Source organism: Panicum virgatum, chromosome 6N (assembly GCF_016808335.1).
Source record: "Panicum virgatum strain AP13 chromosome 6N, P.virgatum_v5, whole genome shotgun sequence".
Classification (NCBI taxonomy): Eukaryota; Viridiplantae; Streptophyta; class Magnoliopsida; order Poales; family Poaceae; genus Panicum; species Panicum virgatum.
This window is the reverse complement of record NC_053150.1, coordinates 6,076,168-6,099,292: the sequence shown is the minus strand read 5'-3', so window position 1 is coordinate 6,099,292 and position 23,125 is coordinate 6,076,168. Positions and strand designations below refer to the sequence as shown.

General features: G+C 43.8%; 1 protein-coding gene across 1 annotated transcript; it reads left to right on the top strand.

The window, feature by feature from the left end:
* Positions 1–5,403: 5,403 nt before the first annotated feature.
* LOC120678485 (DNA-directed RNA polymerase II subunit RPB1-like) lies at positions 5,404–14,662 on the top strand. The gene is made up of 14 exons (XM_039959688.1): positions 5,404–5,737; positions 7,093–7,356; positions 7,883–8,182; positions 8,271–8,429; positions 8,612–8,773; positions 8,864–9,084; positions 9,170–9,311; positions 9,414–9,749; positions 9,830–10,116; positions 10,230–10,488; positions 10,589–13,686; positions 13,810–13,881; positions 14,000–14,059; positions 14,150–14,662. The coding sequence occupies exons 1-14, from the start codon at positions 5,654–5,656 to the stop codon at positions 14,238–14,240; spliced, it is 5,535 nt and encodes a 1,844-aa protein (XP_039815622.1). The 5' UTR covers positions 5,404–5,653; the 3' UTR covers positions 14,241–14,662.
* Positions 14,663–23,125: the final 8,463 nt, after the last annotated feature.

Sequence of the window (23,125 nt, the reverse complement as noted above, 5' to 3'; positions counted from 1 at the left end):
TAAAAATGTATCTTTCTTATCTATTTGGAACTTTGCTTGATAAGTATCGAAACATTTGAAAATACTTAAGGATCAGTTTGATTTTTTGGGGAACATCTTGAATAGTTTCAAACAATTCTAAATGGTGCAGAAATTTTGTATTATTTTTTGGAACATTTAAAAATATTTCAAAGATTCTGAATGGTACGACTTATTTCCATAAGTTTTGGTAATGGAACATTTCAAACATTCTGAAATGGTGCAGACTTCAAACATTTAAAAATATTTTAAAATGTTCCAAAGATTTGGTAATTGGAACGTGGAAACATAATTTTTCCCACAAGTATTGGAACATTTAAAAATATTTTCACTATTAGTTTGAATCTTTTCCAGAACATTCTAAATAGTTTCAAGCAAATTCGAATGGTGAAAACATTTATACTAGATTAGAAATAATCTGAAATCTTTTCACAAACCTCTGCCGATATTCACGCGCGTTAGGAAAAGACGCCCCCATTGCCCCTACATATAACTTTAATCATTCCAATTAATATACTTTGGCACGATCATCATCCTTAACTTGGATGGACAACCAATCCATTACTACCGTGTTGACTTAGGTTACATTTGTAATTTGCTGGTCAGGTGTGGAGTTAATACTACTACTGTCTTTACAACACCGAGAAGCCGTTTCACCAAACGTTTTGAGAGAAAAATTAGCTTTAGCTCAATCGGGGAAACGCTGCTTCAATCACCATCGAAAACGAAGCCGAAGCTATTTTAGAAGGAGGTGGAGCCTACTACCATACCAAACAAGCTCTAAATCCCTTGCACTATTCAGTTAACACATTTTGACATCTAGCATTGATTGGTTGTGGTCTTGTAGACGATCGACGAGCCCTGAGCAAGTACAAATACTAGTCCGAGCCCGCTAAACCCCCCGTCGCTCTTTCGAACTCGATCCGTCGATCGGAATCGGAACAGACCGAGACAGGGACGACACGATCCAGCTAGCTAGCTCATCACCGGAACGACGATCGAGCTCCCAAAAGGATCGGAGGCAGGAAAATCCTGGGAGCCGACAGATCGAGGCCGGGACGACGGGGGGAGAGAGCAGACCGGCCGAGAGACGTACCATGCTCGTGGTCTACCTCCTCCTCCTCCTTCTCCACCTGTCGTCCGCCTCGACCTGCGCCGCCACCAGCCGGAACCACCGCCTCTTCCTCCCCGCCGTCGACGCCGCTGCCCCCTCGCCGCCGCGGCCAATCCATGTGATGGGTCACCGCCACGCCGCCAAGGTACACATCGATCGAGCGCGTATATGTATATGTGTACCCGACCTCTCGAGTTCGTTCCTTGTGCCTCGCATTGCAAGGTGCACGTACGGCGAACAGTGTCTCATCGATCGAGCGTGCATGCAGGATTTTTCATCCTACGACCACGACGCGCATTATCATCCGGCGACGGTGATGGCGCGGCGGGGAGGGCCGCCGCCGCCGCCGCCGCCGCCGGGCGTGGGGGCGGCGAGCGGCGCCGTGGAGGGCGCGCCCCCGCCTGCACTGGCTGGCGCGGAGGCGAGCGGCGTCGGAGGAGGCGCGCCGCCGCCGCCAGTACTGCCCCGGCAGGACGCCAGCGCCGCGATCGAGCCGGAGCCGCCGTCGCCGTCGCCGCGGCTGGTCGACGGCGGCGGCGGCGGCGGCGAGGGAGGGTCGTCGTCGTCGGCAACGGACCAGGAGGAGAGTGCGACGTCGACGGACGCCGTCGGCGTCGACTACGAGGGGCCGAAGACGCACCCTCCCTCGCACAACTAGCTACTCGTCGGTGATCCGCGCGCCGGCCATGCATGGGCGGCTGCAGTGATGATGGCGATCAGTTCGACACGCGCATGCTGCATTGCTGCACAGATCGATTGGCAGATGCATGCGTGTGATCTTGGTTGGTTATTTTGGCATCATTAATTAGTTGTTAATAAGGTATAATCGATCTGGTTAGCAATAGTCGCAAAAAAAAAGAGACCACATTCATGCAAGATCTACTGAGCTAGCTACTAGCATGCTGCTTGCGTTTGTTTGATCGATATCGATCGCCGGAGGCTGGTGATCGTCGTTGTCGACCATGCATGCTGCTGAGTTTGTTTCTGGCTTCACCTTCGACGACCTGCGAATAGAGATAGTAAAAGGTCTTAAAATTTGACTTCGATAATCTAATAAGGGTCGGATCTTAAAAGAATAATGCTGTAATCTTATTTTAAGCTAATAATATGTAAAGATCAAGGTGGATTGTAAAGATACCACTAGAACAATGATCTGTTACCACCCCTACCTGCAATCTTTGTTCTTGAGACCGGCCGGTAAAATTGATCTTCTCCATCAACTATAGCTATGTGCCCATGCATGCATGCTGGTTTTCTTGGCGTTTGCATTGCAGTTTGCAGTGACTTGGCCTTTTGATTTTGAGTGAGTATGGCAGGATTTACAGGTGCATGCATTTCGTTGTTAATTTGTGGTTCTTATTACCAGTTGATATTGTTCAGATTCAGGATAATTTGGATTGATGGCATACCTGAACCCGGTGTGGATTAATTTGTTTATACTCCCTCCTGCTAGCCAGGTAGCCGGTGCTCCTGTTCAAGGAAGAACAGCAAACCCATGCATGTAAACATTCACCAACCGGTAGTACTCCATGAACCACTCCACAAGCCAGCCATGCCTGCATGCAGGGAACTAACTGAGGCTAACGGAGTTAATGCGCTGATGGTCTGAGTGGCCAGTCTCAGCAGCAGCGGAAGCATAGGTTTTCTGAAAACGAGCCATCTTGGGAATGCTGGAACCAGTAGATGGCGATGCCCCCCCCGGCGAGCCCCTTGACCCCTTCTCCACGACATGTATGGCCATCTCAGGCCGGCAGCAGCAGCATGCATGTGTTTATTGTTTTATTACACACTGAAGGGGTGCAGACTGCTGCAGAGGAGGAAGCAGCTCATCAGCTAAGGTGTGGCAAGTTAGTGAAGTGTGCTGACTTCCTTTTTTTTCAGTAGGAGGGTTGCAGAGGTGCCCCCGGTGCCAGCCCGGGGGATCGAACCCGGGCTGCCGGCATGGGAGGGGGCTCTAGGAACCACTCGGGCTCAACCCCCTAAGAGGACCTATAGGCTAGAGCCAGTAAACGCTTAGCTAAGCTTGCTGATCTAGCCAGTCCAAGCCTGAGCATGTTGACCTTGTACAACCACCGTGCCACAGCTGCTACGAGTGTCACTCACTTATGCTATTCCCGGTGAAGGTTTCCTGAGAATTTCATGCAAGTACTGTGTCACTATTTTATATGATATGACATTGGATTAATGAAGAAAGAGATGAAATGAGTATTGGAATTGATTAATTAAATGTGATGACAACCTCTGAAATAGCAAATATGAAACAATGCATTATTGAGTGAGTTTCATCTATGGCTTCATTTATATTTTGTTGATGTGGCACTCTTGGAAACAACAACAAAACCACCCATTGGGATTGGCCTTACTACAGGAGGAGTTTACCTGTCGTAGCTACTGTGTCATGTTGTGTAGTATACCGTAGTATCCAAGGGCAAACTAAGCTGCAGAACCATGTAGATAAATGGCAAGAGGTCCTTAATTTCTTAGGATTGGGATGATATCCACATTAATCTCTCAGTACCGATTCTTGCACCAAAAGGTGTGCTGGGAGCGTAGCCACGTTGCGGCCAAATCCTAAGCATTTTGCAAAAAAAAAAACCTTGACCTTTAGCGAAATCAACCCGCAGTGTGGCCTCCTCTCTTAGTTTTTTTACAAGAAAGCTCTCTCCCTTTAGAAAATCAACCTCTAGTCTGTTCTCCTCTCTTAAATATTTTTGCAAAAAATCCACAACTTTTATCAAAATCAACCCACAGTTTAACCTTCCCATAGAAATTTGTAAAGAAAACCTTAAGTTATCATAAAATTAACCTAGCATCCTAGTCCTATCTAAGAATTTTTTTAGCAAAACCCTCGGGTTCTTATTAAACCAAATCACAACTCATTTCACATTACTTTTTCAGAAGCTACATTATACATATAGTTTGAAGACCAAAACACACCAAAATCAAAAGTTGTTCAATATAAAATTTGATAAAAAATTCGGAAACTACAACTTTATTGCAGAGAAATATTTAGATTTCAAAAAAAAAATTCACAATTAGTTTGCACAAATGCTTACAAGGGATCCGTTCTACCCACAATTTGGACATCAAAACGTCTTCAAATTTTAAAATATTCAATACAAAAGTTGCTCAGAATTTCAAACTCTACAACTTCATTAATATAGAACAATTTAAATTCCAAGGGCTTCTACAAATATGCTCAAATTTCAAAACCTAAAGCTTCACTACACAACAAAATTGTAGATTCAAAGCATTCAACATACTATCCTATTTTGCTAAAAATATAATATCGCACCACCGTTCAGTTATGGCTTCTCATGCTACCTTCACAATAATGCTATATATTTTAATATAACCACTACTTTCTTTAACATCACATCTATTAATTGCCAAATGATTAAAAGTCCAAATCTTCTCATTTCATAAATACATTAAGCTTCTGGCTCATTGTGCTCCGCCCTCCTAATAAATAATTTTACCAGATAACAACCGTTTGCAAACCATGACACCTATGCGTAAATAATGAAGCGACGAATTTATTTCACATGTTGCTTTTTTTTACCGAGATACCATATAATTATTATATGCACGAACTAAAATCCGCATCAACTACAAACATATAACATACAACAAACAACCTGAAATAAAACTTGAAATACAGGTACCACGCGGCTTTGCCGCGGGCCTTTATAGTTTGTTCTGATTTCTGCTCTCGATATTTCAACGATCATGTGGCTTAGTGTAGTGCCTATCAATTTCAAGTTCACTGATTCCTCCAGCCATGGTTAAAGCTTACAGCAATGTGTTCGACTGTTTGTCAGGTGGAAAAGGAAGGGGACACGCGAGGATGATGAGTTGGGTGGGCCCTCGTGGCCTTTACGCTTATTATTAATAGGAAGGCCCACACATTTTAGCCCAACCCACGAAGTTTCGGACCACAGCCGGGTGAGCCCATCCAGCAGGCCCATGAAAAGCAGCCCATATACCCACCCCATCCACTCGACGGCTCACCACAAACACAAAGCCCCTCTGCGTTGACCGGGCTCGGATCCCCACCGTCCGTTCCCATCCAACGTTCCACCCCGCCCGCCCCGGAGGCGGCGGCCCGTCACCCCCCGCGCCCGATCCCCGGACGCGGTCCAGGTACACCACGCCTCCCTCCCACACCGCCTCCGCGTGCACCGCCATACACCGCGCCCACGCCAGCGCACGGAAGCCTGCCCGGCGCGCCCCGCGTCTATAAATAGACCCCCACCCCCGCTGTCCTCGCCCTTTCCTCAAAGGCACCCTCTTCTCCCGTTCCCCTTTCCCCTACCTCGCGGCGGGGGCGAGCGATCTGCTCGGGGGCCCCGATCCGTTCGATTACGTCGGGCCCAGCGGCTCGGCCGCCAAAAAACACACTCCCCTCCACGCGCCGCCCCGGGCCGGGGGCTTGGTGCCGCCGGCGAGGGCGGCGGGGCCGCGATCTGAAACCCTAGGCGGTGGTGGTCGGCGGCCGCTGCGGCGCCGGGTGGGGCCGAGATGGACGCGAGGTTCCCGTACTCGCCGGCCGAGGTGGCCAAGGTCCAGCTCGTGCAGTTCGGCATCCTCAGCCCCGACGAGATCGTAATACCCCTCCCCCTCCCTCCCCCCTCCGCCGCTGGCTCTCTTTGCTTCTGTGCTTAGGGCGGGTCGAGTCGGGTGGGGAGGGTGTGTCTGATGGGACTCCTGTGATGGGTGTTTGCTAGCTAGCTTGCTAAGTTGGTCATGAGCTCGAGAATTTGATGCCAGGATTCTAACTGGGCACGCGTCTTGCTGTAATTGGCGGTGGGGCTGAGCTTGACTACCAGCTCGCCAGAGTCTTTCTTTGGTGAATTCACACAATTAGAATGTCTACGGCCATACAGGCTTTCATGTTCCTAAAAATTGAGCATCTTAGCGCAACTGTGACTATGGAGATGTGTGGTTATGCTTGCACGTAGCATTGCCCTGTCGAGGATTATGGTTAAGTCTGGACTTTAGCACTGCAGAACAGTGGAGATGTACGATTGAGTTTGAACTTCTTGGCACTTGTGCTTTGTACTTTAATTTTGAAAAGTATGACCAACTACATTGCTGACGTGACTCATAAAGTGCATGGTAGAGCTTGAACTTTGTAGGTTGTGGTTACGTTACCTACTGTTTGGCGTATCTGTGATTGGTGGTTGCTAGCTACTAGCTTACTAAGTAGAGTGGGCAGGCCTAGTATTCGTGCTCTTGAGTGATAGGTGTTTCCTAGCTACCTTATTAAGTTGGTCATGAACTGGGATTTGATGTCTGATTCAGCGCACGTTTTCTGTAACTATTGATTGGAGTGAGCTAGACTACCAGCTTGCCAGAGTCTGTCTCGGTGAAGTTAGGCAATTAGAATGTGTACAACCGCACAGACTGTCATTTTCCTAAAATTTGAGTATCCTTAAGGGAAAAGAAAAGTGTACTGCTACTGTGGCTTTTGGAGATACGTGGTTATGTTTGCACAAAGCACTGCCCTGTCAAGGTTTATGATTAAATTTGAACTTTGTACTGTGAAATGCATGGTTTAGTTTGAACTTAGCATGCTTACTTTAATTTTGAGAAATACGAGGAATTAAAGTGCCATTGTGACTTGTAAAGTGCATGGTAGAGCTTAAACTTAGTAGGTTGTGGTTGCGTGACTTACTGTTTGCCATATCTGTATACGTGTATAGAGATGAAATCTATTTTGTATGTCTGATTCTGTCAGGTTCAACTGCAACTGAAACGGTTGTATGTCTGCACAAATATAGCACAAATTCCTTGTTATTTAGTATTAAAGTGATATTGATGATGAGTTCGACCATATTATTTGTTGGGGTCAATAGTAACACTTCATTAAAAAGTTAATCTGGTTCATATGTGGCATGTGAGGAACTGATTTCTGGGAATAGAAAATGATTGCTATTTATTGCTTTCTGCCTTTGCAGAGACAAATGTCGGTGGTTCAAATAGAACATGCAGAGACAATGGAGAGGGGGAAGCCTAAGCCCGGTGGGCTCAGTGACCCTCGATTGGGGACTATTGACCGGAAAATCAAGTGCGAGACATGCATGGCAGGCATGGCGGAGTGTCCAGGCCACTTTGGACTCCTTGAGCTTGCAAAGCCCATGTTCCACATCGGCTTCATTAAAACTGTGCTGTCCATTATGCGCTGCGTCTGCTTTAACTGCTCCAAGATCCTCGCAGATGAGGTACTGTTGGTTTTGGTTGTGTTGCAGTATGTGTGTATATCTCGCTATACTTGAAGTTGTTATGATTTTAATTTAAGACATGGTAAACTGAAACTGTGAGAACCTTCATCGTCGTCACTTTTTTACTGTACTTGGCTCTGTTCATCATTAGCACCTTTTCACTATGGACAGAGATGAACTTGTTGAAGTACCATTCTGGCATGTAAACTGCAATTATTTCACTTGTCCTTTATTTCTCCGCAACCTGATATATCTTTATTCTTTGTTCTATAATATGTTTGATGAAGCTTATTAGCTGATATGCGTAAGTGTATAGTTTGCATTTATTGTATTAGCCCCTTAGCGAAAGCAAATTTGTTATCATGGCAATGGAACCTGACCATGCTCAAATTTCGAGTCTTTCACATGTTCTGATTAATGTGTTCTCACATATGTAACCATTAAGATGCTTATCATGTTACCATTTATGTTGGCAGACCTTTGTATTTTACATGTTATTTACTTTTATCCATTTTTTGTCATGCAGGATGATACCAAATTTAAGCAGGCTCTGAAAATCAGGAATCCAAAGAATAGATTGAAGAGAATATATGATGCTTGCAAGAGCAAAAAAGTCTGTGCAGGTGGTGATGACCTTGATGTTCAGGAGCAGCATGACACTGACGATCCTGTTAAGAAAAGAGGTGGTTGTGGTGCTCAGCAGCCAAATATTACAGTTGATGGTATGAGGATGGTTGCAGAGTTCAAAGCTCCAAAGAAGAAAACTGATGATCAGGATCAACTCCCTGAGCCAGTGGAACGAAAGCAAATCCTCTCCGCTGAGAGGGTATTACTATAATCTCTACTCAATTCAGCTTGTCATTCTGTGAATGTTCTTGTAATCATGTGGTGTCTAACATCGCTTCTTTAACCAGGTCCTTAACGTACTTAAGCGTATAAGTGACGAGGACTGCCTTCTGTTGGGTCTGAATCCCAAATTTGCCCGTCCTGATTGGATGATACTTCAAGTTCTTCCAATTCCTCCACCCCCTGTTAGACCATCTGTCATGATGGACACTTCTTCCAGAAGTGAGGTAAGCTTAATACCACTATAGTTATTATATGTCTAATGGTTGTTGCATGGATGAAGAATGCATGCTTCATAGCTCATTACTATTCTTCTAATAAAGAGATTTAAGGGCTACTGCTTCAGCCCCTACCTTGAAGAAAACATTTTATAAGCTCCTCACTGTTATTCTTCTTGGCCTTGCTACAGGATGATTTGACTCATCAATTAGCTATGATAATACGACATAATGAGAATTTGAGAAGGCAAGAAAGAAATGGTGCTCCAGCTCACATTATAACAGAGTTTGCTCAGCTGTTGCAATTTCATATTGCAACATACTTTGATAATGAACTTCCTGGTCAACCCAGGGTGAGTATAGGTTAAAATGCTATTTTGTGTGCTTAACTTCTGGATATCAGGATAAGTTTACTGATCTTTATTTTTTGGTTGAATGCTCAGGCTACACAGCGTTCTGGAAGGCCTATCAAATCAATTTGTAGCAGGCTTAAAGCAAAAGAAGGCCGGATTAGAGGAAATTTGATGGGCAAGCGTGTTGATTTCTCGGCCCGTACTGTTATCACACCAGATCCAAATATAAACATTGATGAACTGGGAGTACCATGGAGTATTGCATTGAACCTGACATATCCTGAAACAGTTACTCCATATAACATTGAGAGGTGAACCAGTTTGCTGTTATTGACACATGTTATGCAACCACTGTGCTTTTTAATGACCATTTGCAGCTAAATTCAATAATGTCAGGTTGAAGGAACTTGTGGAATATGGGCCTCACCCTCCCCCAGGGAAGACAGGTGCAAAGTACATCATCAGGGAAGATGGTCAGAGGCTTGATCTTCGCTATGTGAAGAAAAGCAGTGATCAGCATTTGGAGCTGGGTTACAAGGTGGGTATTAATTTCACTATAATTATTGAAGATGCTGCCTTTCTAACAATCTCATTGTAAAATTGTTTTATATTTAACTCATCTTTTGCCTGATTTCCCCAGGTGGAGAGGCACCTCAATGATGGGGATTTTGTTCTTTTCAACCGGCAACCAAGCCTTCATAAAATGTCTATCATGGGGCATCGCATCAAAATTATGCCCTACTCAACTTTCCGGTTGAACTTGTCTGTCACTTCACCATATAATGCTGATTTTGATGGGGATGAAATGAATATGCATGTCCCTCAGTCATTTGAGACCAGGGCAGAAGTTCTAGAGTTAATGATGGTGCCAAAATGCATCGTGTCCCCACAATCAAATAGGCCTGTCATGGGTATTGTCCAGGACACACTGCTTGGGTGTCGTAAAATTACTAAAAGGGACACACTCATTGAAAAGGTAAATAAAGCAGAAACCTAACTCTTATTTTTCATTTGTACTCTGTTCAGTTTTGTGGCTCATTTAAAATTTTATACCAGGATGTATTTATGAACATCTTGATGTGGTGGCAAGACTTCGATGGGAAGATTCCTGCACCTGCTATTTTGAAACCTAGGCCTATTTGGACTGGGAAACAAGTTTTTAACTTGATTATTCCCAAGCAAATAAATTTAATTCGGTTTTCAGCCTGGCATTCAGAAACAGAAACAGGGTTTATTACTCCTGGTGACACGATGGTCAGGATAGAGAAGGGAGAGCTTCTATCTGGTACCCTTTGCAAAAAGAGTCTTGGAACAGGCTCTGGAAGTCTTATCCATGTCATTTGGTAAGTATGCTTCATCTAAGTTCTTTGACTTGAAAGTTGCATGGGAATAAGAAGTTAAGAACTTTTGCCATTTCCATTTTCTAAGAAAATTCCATCTTAACTTGTCTTCTCAGGGAAGAGGTTGGTCCAGATGCTGCCCGCAAGTTCTTAGGTCATACGCAGTGGCTTGTCAACTATTGGCTTCTTCAGAATGGTTTCAGTATTGGAATTGGGGATACTATTGCTGATGCAGCCACCATGGAAAAGATTAATGATACAATTTCTAAAGCTAAAAATGATGTGAAGGAGCTTATTAAAAAAGCACAGGAGAAGCAGTTGGAAGCTGAGCCAGGACGCACCATGATGGAATCATTTGAAAACAAAGTGAACCAGGTACTGTGTTTCTGTTTGCTTCTGTTATTGTTAGCCTTTGTTTAGGTCTTTAATGTAAGAGTGCTTAGGTTAACTAAAATCAATTCCCTTTGTGTTCCAGGTTCTCAACAAGGCTCGTGATGATGCTGGAAGCAGTGCTCAGAAGAGCTTATCTGAAAGCAACAATTTGAAGGCTATGGTCACCGCAGGCTCAAAAGGCAGTTTCATCAACATATCACAAATGACTGCATGTGTCGGACAGCAGAATGTTGAGGGCAAGCGGATCCCATTTGGTTTCATTGATCGGACTCTTCCACATTTTACAAAAGATGACTTTGGTCCTGAAAGCCGTGGATTTGTGGAGAATTCTTACCTTCGAGGCCTGACACCACAAGAATTTTTCTTTCATGCTATGGGTGGTAGAGAAGGTCTTATCGATACTGCTGTCAAGACTTCTGAGACCGGATATATCCAGAGGAGACTTGTGAAGGCTATGGAGGACATCATGGTGAAATATGATGGTACTGTAAGAAATTCTCTGGGAGACGTAATTCAGTTCTTGTATGGGGAAGATGGCATGGATGCTGTTTGGATTGAATCTCAAAAATTGGACTCATTGAAGATGAAGAAGGCTGAGTTTGATAATGTATTCCGTTATGAGCTGGATGACGAGAACTGGAGGCCCAACTACATGCTGCCTGAACATGTTGATGATTTGAAGACCATACGTGAATTCAGAAATGTGTTTGAAGCAGAGGTTCAAAAGCTAGAAGCTGATCGGTTCCAGCTTGGGACAGAGATTGCCACAACTGGTGACCATGCATGGCATTTGCCTGTGAACCTCAAGCGACTTATCTGGAATGCCCAGAAGACATTCAAGATTGATTTTAGAAGACCTTCTGATATGCACCCAATGGAAATTGTGGAAGCAATAGATAAACTTCAAGAAAGACTAAAGGTTGTACCTGGTGATGATGCTATGAGCATTGAGGCTCAGAAGAATGCAACCTTGTTCTTCAATATCCTGCTTCGTAGCACGTTTGCTAGCAAGAGGGTCTTGAAGGAATACAGGCTTACAAAGGAAGCTTTCGAATGGGTTATTGGTGAGATTGAATCTAGGTTCCTTCAGTCTTTGGTGGCCCCTGGTGAAATGATTGGATGTGTTGCTGCACAGTCCATTGGAGAACCAGCAACTCAGATGACTCTGAATACCTTCCATTATGCTGGTGTCAGTGCCAAGAATGTCACCCTTGGGGTTCCCAGGTTGAGAGAAATTATTAATGTTGCCAAGAAGATAAAGACTCCATCTTTGTCTGTTTACCTGAAGCCTGAGGTGAACAAAATGAAAGAGTTGGCTAAGAATGTTCAATGTGCTCTAGAGTACACCACACTGCGCAGTGTAACCCATGCCACTGAGATATGGTATGACCCTGATCCTCTAGGAACCATCATTGAAGAGGATGTGGAGTTCGTCCGGTCGTATTATGAAATGCCCGATGAAGATATTGACCCGGATAAGATCTCTCCTTGGCTGCTGCGTATTGAGCTTAACCGTGAGATGATGGTTGATAAGAAGTTGAGCATGGCTGATATTGCTGAGAAGATCAACCGTGAATTTGATGATGACCTGTCATGCATATTTAATGATGATAATGCTGATAAGCTCATCCTCCGTATCCGTATCACAAATGATGACGCTCCAAAGGGAGAAATACAAGATGAGTCTGCTGAGGATGATGTCTTCCTCAAGAAGATAGAGGGCAACATGTTGACAGAAATGGCTCTAAGAGGCATCCCAGACATTAACAAAGTGTTCATCAAAAAAGGGAAGGTCAATAAATTTGAGCAAAATGATGGTTTCAAAGCAGATCAGGAGTGGATGCTTGATACAGAAGGTGTGAATCTCTTAGCCGTGATGTGTCATGAGGATGTTGATGCTACAAGAACAACAAGTAATCATTTGATTGAAGTAATTGAGGTTCTTGGAATTGAGGCTGTCCGTCGATCTCTCTTGGATGAGCTTCGGGTGGTTATATCTTTCGATGGATCCTATGTGAACTACAGGCATCTAGCCATTCTTTGTGATACAATGACATACAGAGGTCATCTAATGGCTATTACAAGGCACGGTATCAATCGTAATGACACTGGGCCTCTTATGAGATGTTCCTTCGAAGAGACTGTCGATATCTTGCTTGATGCCGCTGTATATGCTGAATCTGACCACCTGAGAGGTGTCACGGAGAACATTATGCTTGGTCAGCTTGCGCCTATTGGTACTGGAGGTTGTTCATTATATCTGAATGACCAGATGTTGCAACAGGCAATAGAACTTCAACTACCAAGTTATGTTGAAGGTCTGGACTTTGGGATGACACCAGCGCGTTCTCCCATATCCGGGACACCCTATCATGAAGGAATGATGTCACCAAGTTATCTGCTGAGTCCCAACATCAGGGCTTCCCCCATTAATACAGATGCTTCATTCTCACCATATGTTGGGCACATGGCATTCTCACCATTTCCATCACCAGGTGGCTACTCTCCATCTTCAGGGGGATACAGTCCATCTTCTCCTGTTTTCACCCCAGAAAAAGGATATAGCCCTCTCTCTCCATCATACAGCCCTGCATCACCAAGTTATAGTCCCACCTCCCCATCCTATACACCTGGCTCTCCCACCTATAGTCCTACAAGCCCAAATTACTCCCCAACAAGTCCAACTTACTCGCCCACCAGTCCATCATACTCACCCACATCTCCAAGCTACAGTCCTACATCTCCAAGCTACAGCCCAACGTCACCAAGCTACAGCCCCACTTCACCAGTTTATAGTCCAACCTCACCAGCATACAGCCCCACATCTCCCGCATACAGCCCCACATCACCATCCTATAGCCCAACCTCACCATCCTATAGCCCTACATCACCTTCATACAGCCCAACATCACCTTCATACAGCCCGACATCCCCTTCGTACAGCCCTACCTCTCCCTCATACAGCCCTACCTCCCCCTCCTACAGCCCAACTTCACCTGCATACAGCCCTACCTCGCCCGGCTACAGCCCAACATCACCAAGTTACAGCCCGACATCACCAAGCTACAGTCCTACTTCGCCGAGCTACAATCCTTCATCAGCCAAGTACAGCCCTTCACATGCTTACTCTCCAAGCAGCCCAAGGATGACTCCATACAGTCAGACATCTCCAAGCTACAGGTATGCACAATTCTACAAAGATCTGTATGTGTGTTTAGCTTTGGCAAACAATAACAATTTTTCCTCGTTGAGTACTCTGTCTGTGCATATCTGTATTGAATGTTACTGTTTCTGTTTTCACAGTCCAACGTCACCGACTTACTCACCTACGTCACCATCGTATTCACAACCAAGTCCCTCGTACAGCCCAACGAGGTGAGTGCTGTTCAGATTTCTTCACCTGTGCTGCATCTTCAGATTTATGTTTGAACAATGCTTCATTTCAGTATTATTATTCTGCTGACCCATCTTACACATTGCTTGATTTCTGCAGCCCGTTCAATACCTCTGGAGGACCTAGTCCAGACTACAGCCCAACCTCACCAAATTACAGGCAATCCATCGCAATACCAGTCATATCTCATCTTAACATCATGAAAAGGCATTATTTGTGTTCTGACGAACCCAAATTTCCACTTTGCAGCCCAAGTGGAAGCTACTCACCCACTGCACCCGGATACTCCCCATCATCCACAGGGCAAGCAAACGATAAGGATGATGAGAGCACTCGTTGAAGCTGCTGAGAGGGTTCTGCTGATGGCTGCATAGGAAGAACGAACCAGCCACACCTCGCTTCTCTTTTTTACCCCCAAATTTTTATATGGTTGATGAACACTTAGAGGAACCTTGTTTCCTAGAGCTGCTAATAGCGGCGAGAGTTGTTTATCTGTGATCAAATGTAAACGAGTCGAGACTGAACTTTGCCAGCTTCTGAGCTGCTCCATGCTAAGTGCCCCGTGGGGTGGCTGTTCAGAACATATTTGGTAGTGATAAAATCGTGGCGTGATTATGTCATGCCAATTCGTGTATGCCGTAAGAGCTGATTTTTCCCGTTGTAATGTAGCTGTTCCAGATGATCCACGCAATGCTTTTGGCATTTCACCAGCTTGTATTGTGTTCCTTCTGATAAAGTTACATTTGTTTGGAATGCGCTCAACTTCGGCTTTGAGGGTGTGTTTGATTAAATCTCACATGTAGTGGTCTACATTTACAAAGCCTAGATGGGAATGTTGTACTTGCGTCGTTGTACGCGGTGTGTCTGATTCGCCAAAATGGATGGATTGTGGACTCTCGTCAGACCTTGTGGATTTTCTGAATGCAACCATTTTTAAGTACACCGGACAAGAACATTTTGGCTCGCTCTCTTTCGTTACAACTTTGACTTTTATTTTTTACTGGAATCTAATTTTCTAATTATGTACTGTTATGAGCAACATATAGGATTTTGAAGTCTCTTTTCTCTAAATTTGATCAAATTTAAAGATAGTTGATGGTTAGAAACTGGTATATACTGGGTATTGAGTCTACAGCGGTTGTTTCACGCTCATCTTATTATGAGTGTACAGTCATATCTAATGCGCATACTTGTATTATTCTAACTTAGGCTCCCCAGTTTGACAGTTTTTGGGGGAGTTTGGAAGGCTAAATAAAATGAATTGAAATCAACTTAAGGGCAGCTCCAGCGTGCGCGAAAAGCGAACCGTGAACTGCTCCAATCGAATCATGAACGCTATAGGAGTCGAATGGTAGGTCTCAGAGCCAAAATCGAAGTTTGCACTGTAGGAGTCGAATGGTAGGTGTCAGAGCCAAAATTGAAGTTCTGCAGACGCGGCGAACTCTTTAGCTACGTGCTTGCCTCCCACCCGAATAAACTAATATATATTCTTGTACATGGCTGGCGCAGTTTGCTACTGCAAGAGAAGAGAGGATATAGGTGGAGAGAGACTGAGAGAGTTTTTTTTTTTTATTTGCTTTATGGGGTTCACGACTCGATGCTACTCCGCTGTAGGTAGCGAATCAATATTCTGTTCGGCATCCGTGGATTAGAGAGGTTGAACCAGCAATGGAGCTGCCCTAATGTAACAGAAACAAAATGACTTGCACACACACGATAGATAAAAAGTAAAGCCAAATTGGTTACAACGCTCTGAAAGTTACTTTCTGTTGACCCTACATTTTTTACTTTTTTTTAGGGCAACACATTTTCCTTACTGGTAAACCACTAGCCTTGCAGTCGGGTTTACTGCATTGAGAAGAAGAAATACACTCAGCTACAACACTACTGGCGTCAAATCGGCCACCTCATCCTCTTCCAAATGGCATGACGTGTCGGCGTGCGTTATTAGAAAAGAAAGTAGAAGAAATGCCGCGACATGCATGTTTATTATCAATATCTCTACATGCAGGATTACGTGGACAAGTTTCCGGGTGGCTGACGTGGATTGTTGGTACAAAAACAAACATGAACCACGCATGCAACGCTGCTGATGCGGCGAACAACAAGTGTGTGGCCGTAGATGAGTCACACTTGTGTTCAGAATTCAAATCAAAACAATTCAACACACGCATCATCAGTGGTGCTAATGCTTCAGCAGTTCAGCCCTCAAGCGTTCTTTAGCTCGACTAGTACAATCTAGCTTAATTAATGGCTTCGTTGCATGTAGGCTTAGCTTTTTTTATTTTTAGATAACGGATACAAGATCCGGCGTCAAGAGAAGTACACAGCCGGGAACGAGCGGTAGCTCGGTTGGTGGAGCGGCTGGCTGCAGCGCCCACCGCCCCGCGTTCAAGCGCTGGCTCGGGCGGGGTTTTCCCACCGGGAACAGTAGTTCCCTAAATAATTTCAGGTATCTGCCTCTCGCGCGTGGAGCCACAAAGGGAATGCGACGCGCCCGTCGCCTACGGAGTCGAAAGATTCTGGTGATCTCAAGAAGGTCGCGATGTTAGATCTGTGTGTAGTTGTAGGGTTGTTTGTACACGGGTGGTGTGTGTGGTGTGTGTGTGTGGAGTGGGTGTGCGTGTGTATGAACAGATACTACAGTTGTACCTAGATGAGAGGCACTCAAAAAAAGAGAGAAGTACACAGCCAATTATTACAACGATCGAGTGTATAAAAGAGCAACAATGGTCCAGCATAAGAACAACGAACTAAGGAAGCATGTATAAGTGCTTCCATCCATCATTGGCCTATTCTAAAGACACCATCTCTATTCTTGTGCTCAACGATGAGATGAAGTTCTTGTTGTACCCCGCTGCAGCTGCGCCCAGAAACGTAGCCAATATGTTCCCCTGAAAATAACCCGTAGGATCGAGTTATATTTAATTTTATCAAAGATTATATCATTGCGGGTTCTCCAGATAGCCCAGTATAAAGAAGCGACTCCAATCCAAATCAAATTTCTAGACTTATTGTTTTGATTAGAAAGCCAAGATCCAAACATATGTCTTATTGATCTAGGTTGGGTTAATCCCGTAGCCAAATATACCATCCTCCAAACCATTCTCGCATAGTGGCAATCCAAGAACAAATGCTGGATAGACTCATTTAAATTACAGCCAACACATTTTTGGCTTCCTTTCCAATTTTTTCTAGCGAGATTGTCTTTAGTTAAGATCACCTCCTTTTATAGAAACCAAAGGAAGATCTTAATTTTTAGAGGGACTTTAATCTTCCAGATTTTCTTATGCCTGAAAGGTGGTTGAGAATTGATAAGATGCAGATACATAGACCGGACCGTGAATAACCCAGATTTGGTTAGATCCCATCTAAAAGTATCAGAACCATCTGTCAAATTAACAGGTGTTATCTGTGCTACCAGATTATGCCTGTCTCTCAGTTTAGTACCTAGCAATGTCCTTCGAAAGGAGATATTAAAAGGACGAGTAGCCATAACTTTTGCTACTGTTGCATGAGGGTCTCTCACAATGTTATAGAGAGATGGGTACCTATCTCTGAAAGAAGCATTGCCTACCCAATTGTCCTCCCAAAACCGCGCGGTACTCCCATCTTTAATTGAAAAGGAACCCTTTGTTAAGATCTTTAATTTTCATAAGACCTCTCAAAAAATGGGAGTCATATGGTTTAGCCTTAACTTGCGTTAGGGATTTGAATCCCAGATACTTATTCCTAAGTAAATTCTGCCACATGCCCTCAGCATTAAGCAAATTTATTATCCACTTGGACAAAAGGTATTTATTTTGAAGCTGAAGATCCAGAATACCCAAGCCACCTTGATCCTTGGGTCTACAAAGGATGTCCCATTTGACTACTCTATATTTATGCTTATCTGAAGACCCTTGCCAAAAGAATCTTGATCTGAAATGATCAAGATTTTTAACCACTCCTTTCGGAATTTCAAAGAAGGACATCATAAACATGGGTAGAATACTAAGTACTGAATTTAGAAGGACCAGTCTTTCTCCATAAGAAAAATACTTAGCTTTCCAACACGAGAGCTTTTTCTCAAATCTTTCTTCTACTTTGTGGCACTCGGAATTGAGTAACTGTCTATGATGCATAGGAATTCCCAAATATTTGAAAGGGTATTCCCCTGCATTACACCCAAAGAGAGTGGTATATTCATCTTCCATCTCTTTAGCATGACCATAGCAGAAGATTTCGCTCTTGTGAAAATTGATCTTTAACCCAGATAATTGCTCAAAAGCACAAAGCAAAAGTTTCATATTTTTTGCTTGTTCTAAGTCATGATCAAGAAAAATGATAGTATCATCCGCATATTGAAGAATGGATAATCCATCATCTACTAAATGAGGAATGACACCTCTTATTTGTCTATCGACTTTTGCTCTCTTAATCAGGAGCGGAAGCATATCAGCAACGATGTTAAATAAGATTGGGGACATAGGATCGCCCTGTCTTAGATCTCTTTTAGTTTGAAAGTAAGTACCAATGTCATCATTGACTTTAATCCCCACACTACCTCCAGTAACCATTCCTTCAATCCATCTACACCATGTAGGAGAGAAACCTTTCATGCGTAAGGTCTGTTGAAGGAACGACCACTTCACCTTATCATAGGCCTTTTCAAAGCCAATTTTGAAAATGACCACATCCCTTTTTTTGGTATGCAACTCATGGATGGTCTCATGAAGTATAACCACACCTTCCATGATATTCCTACTTTACATAAAGGCAGTTTGCGTCAGATTCACCACAGTTTGAGCTACCTTATTAAGCCTATTTGTACCAACTTTTGTAAATATTTTAAAGCTGACATTAAGAACACAAATAGGCATGTACTGTTGTATTTTAGTAGCCTCCAGACTTTTCAGGATTAGAGTAATGATCCCAAAATTAAGACTAAAGAGGTTTAATTCCTCTTTATGGAAGTCCGAGAACAGAGCCATAAGGTCATTTTTAATTAATGACCAAAAGACTTGATAGAATTCAGCGGAGAAACCATCAGGTCCTGGCGCCTTATTATGTTCCAATTGGAACACGGCCTCCTAACCTCAGTTTCTGTGAATTCTGCCACAAACACATCATTTTCTTCTTGCGTCACTTGAGGAATATCATGAGTTTGATCTTCCATGAGAGAGATATGTGAATCCTCAGGTGATCCAAAAAGACTCTTATAATATTGAGTAATATGAATTTTCAGCTGCTCATCTCCAACTATGACTCCTTGGTCATTCTCTAGTTGGTAGATATGCTGCTTCCTATGCTTACCATTTGCCACTAGATGGAAAGATCTGGTATTATCATCTCCTTCTAGTAGCATTTTCACTTTGGCTCTTTCATACCATTTGAGTTCTTCTTCTCTCAAAAGCAGAACTAAACGTCCTTTTAGAAAGTGTTTATAATTAATCTCTTGATCAGTCAGAGGAACACTCTCTGCCTTTTTATCAAGGCCTTCTAAGAGAGCCAGAAACTTCTTCTTTTCTTTTCGATAGGTCCCAAAAATATGTTGGGCCCATCCACGAAGGTGTTGTCTGAGCCTCCGTATTTTATTCTGCCATCTCTCTAAAGGAGTGGATCCTCCATTTTCTGATTGCCAAATTTGTGCAACCATATCATAAAAACCATCACGAATTAACCAGCCTCTCTCAAATTTGAAAGGTCTTTGGCTATTCTAATGTGTGGAAGATCCCGTATTAAGAATGAGCGGAGTATGGTCCGAAATATTTCCATCTCTAGACTCAAGTGTGGACAAAGGAAATTTATCCTACCAGTCCGTACTGACTAAAACTCTGTCAAGCTTCTCAAAAAGAGGGTCATCCCCAGGCCCCGCCCACATGAATTGGTGGCCAGACATAACAATCTCTTTAAGGTCCAGAGATTCGATGACATCATTAAATAGAGTAGGCCACTTGAAATCAAAAACCCCGGAGCTCTTGTCCTGTGGGTGTCTCATAATATTAAAATCTCCATCTATTACATATGGAAGAGATTCTCGAGAGCAAGTGTTAGCCACCTCTGCCAAAAATTCTTGTTTATGTTCGTGTTGCGCCGGTCCATAGACTCCATAGAGCGCAAACTTGAAACCATCACTTTTGCATCGTAAGGTAAACTTAACATAAAAGTCTCCCTCTGCAATAGCTCCAATATCAAAAACAAGAAGATCTACCCCAAGTAGGATACCTCCAGATCTACCATGTGGAGCCAAACTATGCCAGAGAAAATCCCGGCCGGCACACAGGGTTTTAAGAGTATTATATGGAAAGGAATCTCTACCGGTCTCGGAAAGAGCTATGAAATTAATTTGCTCCTCCTTAACCAAATCAGCCAAATATCTGTGTTTAGCCAAGTCTGCAAGACCTCTGCTATTCCAGAATACCCCTTTCAATTGATAACCACTTTGGAGGGAGTTTTTGGCTTTTTAGCAAGTTTGCCTGTTTTAGTATTTTTGGCTTTGCTTGCTTTCTTCCTTCTGTGAACAGGAGAAAGATCAATAATTTGATCAAACTCCTGTTCCTGCGTATTCTCATTTAAATTACCACCTATGTAGGCTTAGCTGTAGGTCCTCTGTGTAGTACAAGTGTTGCTGTCCTCAACTGCCAACCCAAAGAGCCCCAGCCTCTTGTGCAATACTCCAACCTTGTGTTGCGGCATCGTCACCAACTGCCGGCCGGCATTGTGCTCCTGGGGGAACCTGCCACGTGTGCCGGGCCCACCTGCATTGGTTCCAGCCATTAGAGCCACTTGGGCCGTTGACCTTTTCCCTTAAACCTCTGTTCACGAAGTCAAAACACGACACTGTGGGACCTTGTTGTTTCCTTCAGCAGTAGTAGTTCAAGGCACCTTCTTGTTTCCTTAAGATTTTTTTCTTTTTTTCTTAGTGGAAGACACAAGTGCCACGTATGGGCATTGTTCTTAGTCATCTTTACAATTCATTTTACAAACTTATCTTAGATATGATTTAATTTTTTAAGTCACATCGTCATCCACAATATGGCATAGACAAGGGAAATTGTAACATGGTGGGTAGGTTCTATCTGTTCACAGATGATGCCTGTAGTTTTGCCTAACCACCAAACTTCTAGAAGAAATCGCTAAATGATCAAGAACATGATCAATTGTAATCTTGATTCTAATCTTATATCATATAAAGAAAATATTAATGAGCAATCCAAACGAGGGAGTACCATCTTTGTGCTTAGGGCTCGGCATTCGGCAACCAAGAGATCCGCGGTATGGCTTAACATGTATACTTAGTGGAACCAGGCTTTGCTCTTCTTGGTCAACCTCCAATTGTTTCAAATACCTATCTTCAATACCGGTTTATTTCTCTCCATCAACAACTTGGCATAGTGGCAAGTTGTAACATACCAGGTAGGTTCCATCTGGTTCACCTGTAATAATGCATATGGTTCAGGCCAACAAGGCAACAACTATCTTATGATTTCCACAGGAAAGTGTAGAAATGAGTTCATGACCAAAAGAAAACTTTACCCAGGTGACCACGGAATGAACCAGATGAACCACAAAAAAAAAAAGGTTGCTGCTCACACGTGAAAAAGGTGAAAAAGAAAAACTTTGTTCGTTCAGACAAGCAGACGTGATAGGCGATCGATTCGAATGATCTGGACATTGGCGCCATTTCTCCATGCGCCACTGAATATACGTGCATATGCTTCTCACATGCTGCTGCTGAGTCTTGGAAAGAAAGAAAAAAAAAGCAAAAGGTGAAACGGCCAGCTTTCCCGCCACTAAGCAGACGACCTGAGCAGGGTTTGCATGGCCAGGAGAGATCAGAGCGTGCCCATCATTTCACCAGGTCATCACCAATCCCAAGTTGGCTACTACTCTCTCCAACCTCAGGTTCCCAACGGCTCTACCCCACCCCAACCAACCTGGGCGCCGCCGTGGCGCGCCACGTCGGACGCGTGGCGGACACGCCACGCGCACGGGCCAGTCAGGCATAGACAAGTCAGCAGCGGGACCGCCCGGTTTTTGGGACCGGGGATAAGCATAATTATTGTCCTCTCAGGAGCTGGACTGAACATGGTTATGATGTGGGGTGTTTAGTGGATGAGGCCTCATGCTGTCTGGGATCTTTGAATGTTTTTCTTTTTTTTTTGGAGAGGAACCTTTGAATGTTGTGTGGCTGCAGAGGGGAATAATTGGCTGATGGGTGGTGTGTGTGAGATGCAGACCAAGTGAAGTTGATGTTGCCCTTGTTGTGATGTGTCGGCCTGAAATCGCCTTCCTGATTGGACCCCCTAGCTTTGAATTCATTTGGTCGAGAGTTATATTTCTTCTCGGTTCAGTCTCTCAGGCCATAAGCCATCTTTGGAAAAATGGCACCTTTTTCAGAGGAAAATGCTGCCCAACACTCCAGCAGTTTGACAAATGCCACGACCAGGCGATGTGTTTGGTGTTTGGTTGATTTTTTTTGCGATTACATAGTACAACTCAGACATTCACAACGCACGCACACTCACCCTCTATGAACACACGTACTCAAACTCTACCCCTACAAGCATCTTCGAAGAGCGAGCTGGCAAATCCTCGAGATTGAAAAAGTCATCACAGGTGCCTCACTGTCGACGGGAACATCGCTTACCACTGAAAGCACAATGCCGTTAAATCCTGAAATATTCGCCTACCATGGTGTTCAGTTGATTTGTACCTTATGTCATGGGTGCTAAACTGGTGATAGATGTCTAGCACTGCATACAATGATACAAGCATTTTAATTATTTTTTCCTCAAAAGTATTAAATCTTTTTTTTTCTCTCATTTTTCTTCTCTTTCTGTTGCAAAAATGCTGGCCATTCATCAGCACACCGCTTAGCAGGGAGCCCGCATAATCTTTTAGGGGCAACTGATTGCATGCCTCGAGTTGACCCATCCCTTTCATTATCCTGGCAACAAAAGGAAAAACATGTAACATGCATTTGCTAAACTCCACTAACCTCAAAAGTTTAAATCTGTGGCTTTGACTTATTCCCATCAATTAGTCACTCTATTATTGAGGCCTTGTCTTTGTGCATTTGCACTGATCGAACATCGCACTCACATGGATCCTCGTTCTTTTAGAAGAGAGAGGAGAGGGCGGGTGAGGAGTTTAAGGCACACAAAAATCAGATTGAGGGTGGTTTGCCAACTTTGTGGCAAATATAAATATAGACGTCCATGAACCAACTATGAACATGAC

Coding starts and splice junctions, on each gene's coding strand:
- LOC120678485 (XM_039959688.1), top strand. CDS start 5,654: ATGGACGCGAGGTTCCCGTACTCGCCGGCCGAGGTGGCCAAGGTCCAG. Junction 8,774..8,863: donor AACTTCCTGGTCAACCCAGG/GTGAGTATAGGT, acceptor TTGAATGCTCAG/GCTACACAGCGTTCTGGAAG. Junction 10,117..10,229: donor AGTCTTATCCATGTCATTTG/GTAAGTATGCTT, acceptor TTGTCTTCTCAG/GGAAGAGGTTGGTCCAGATG.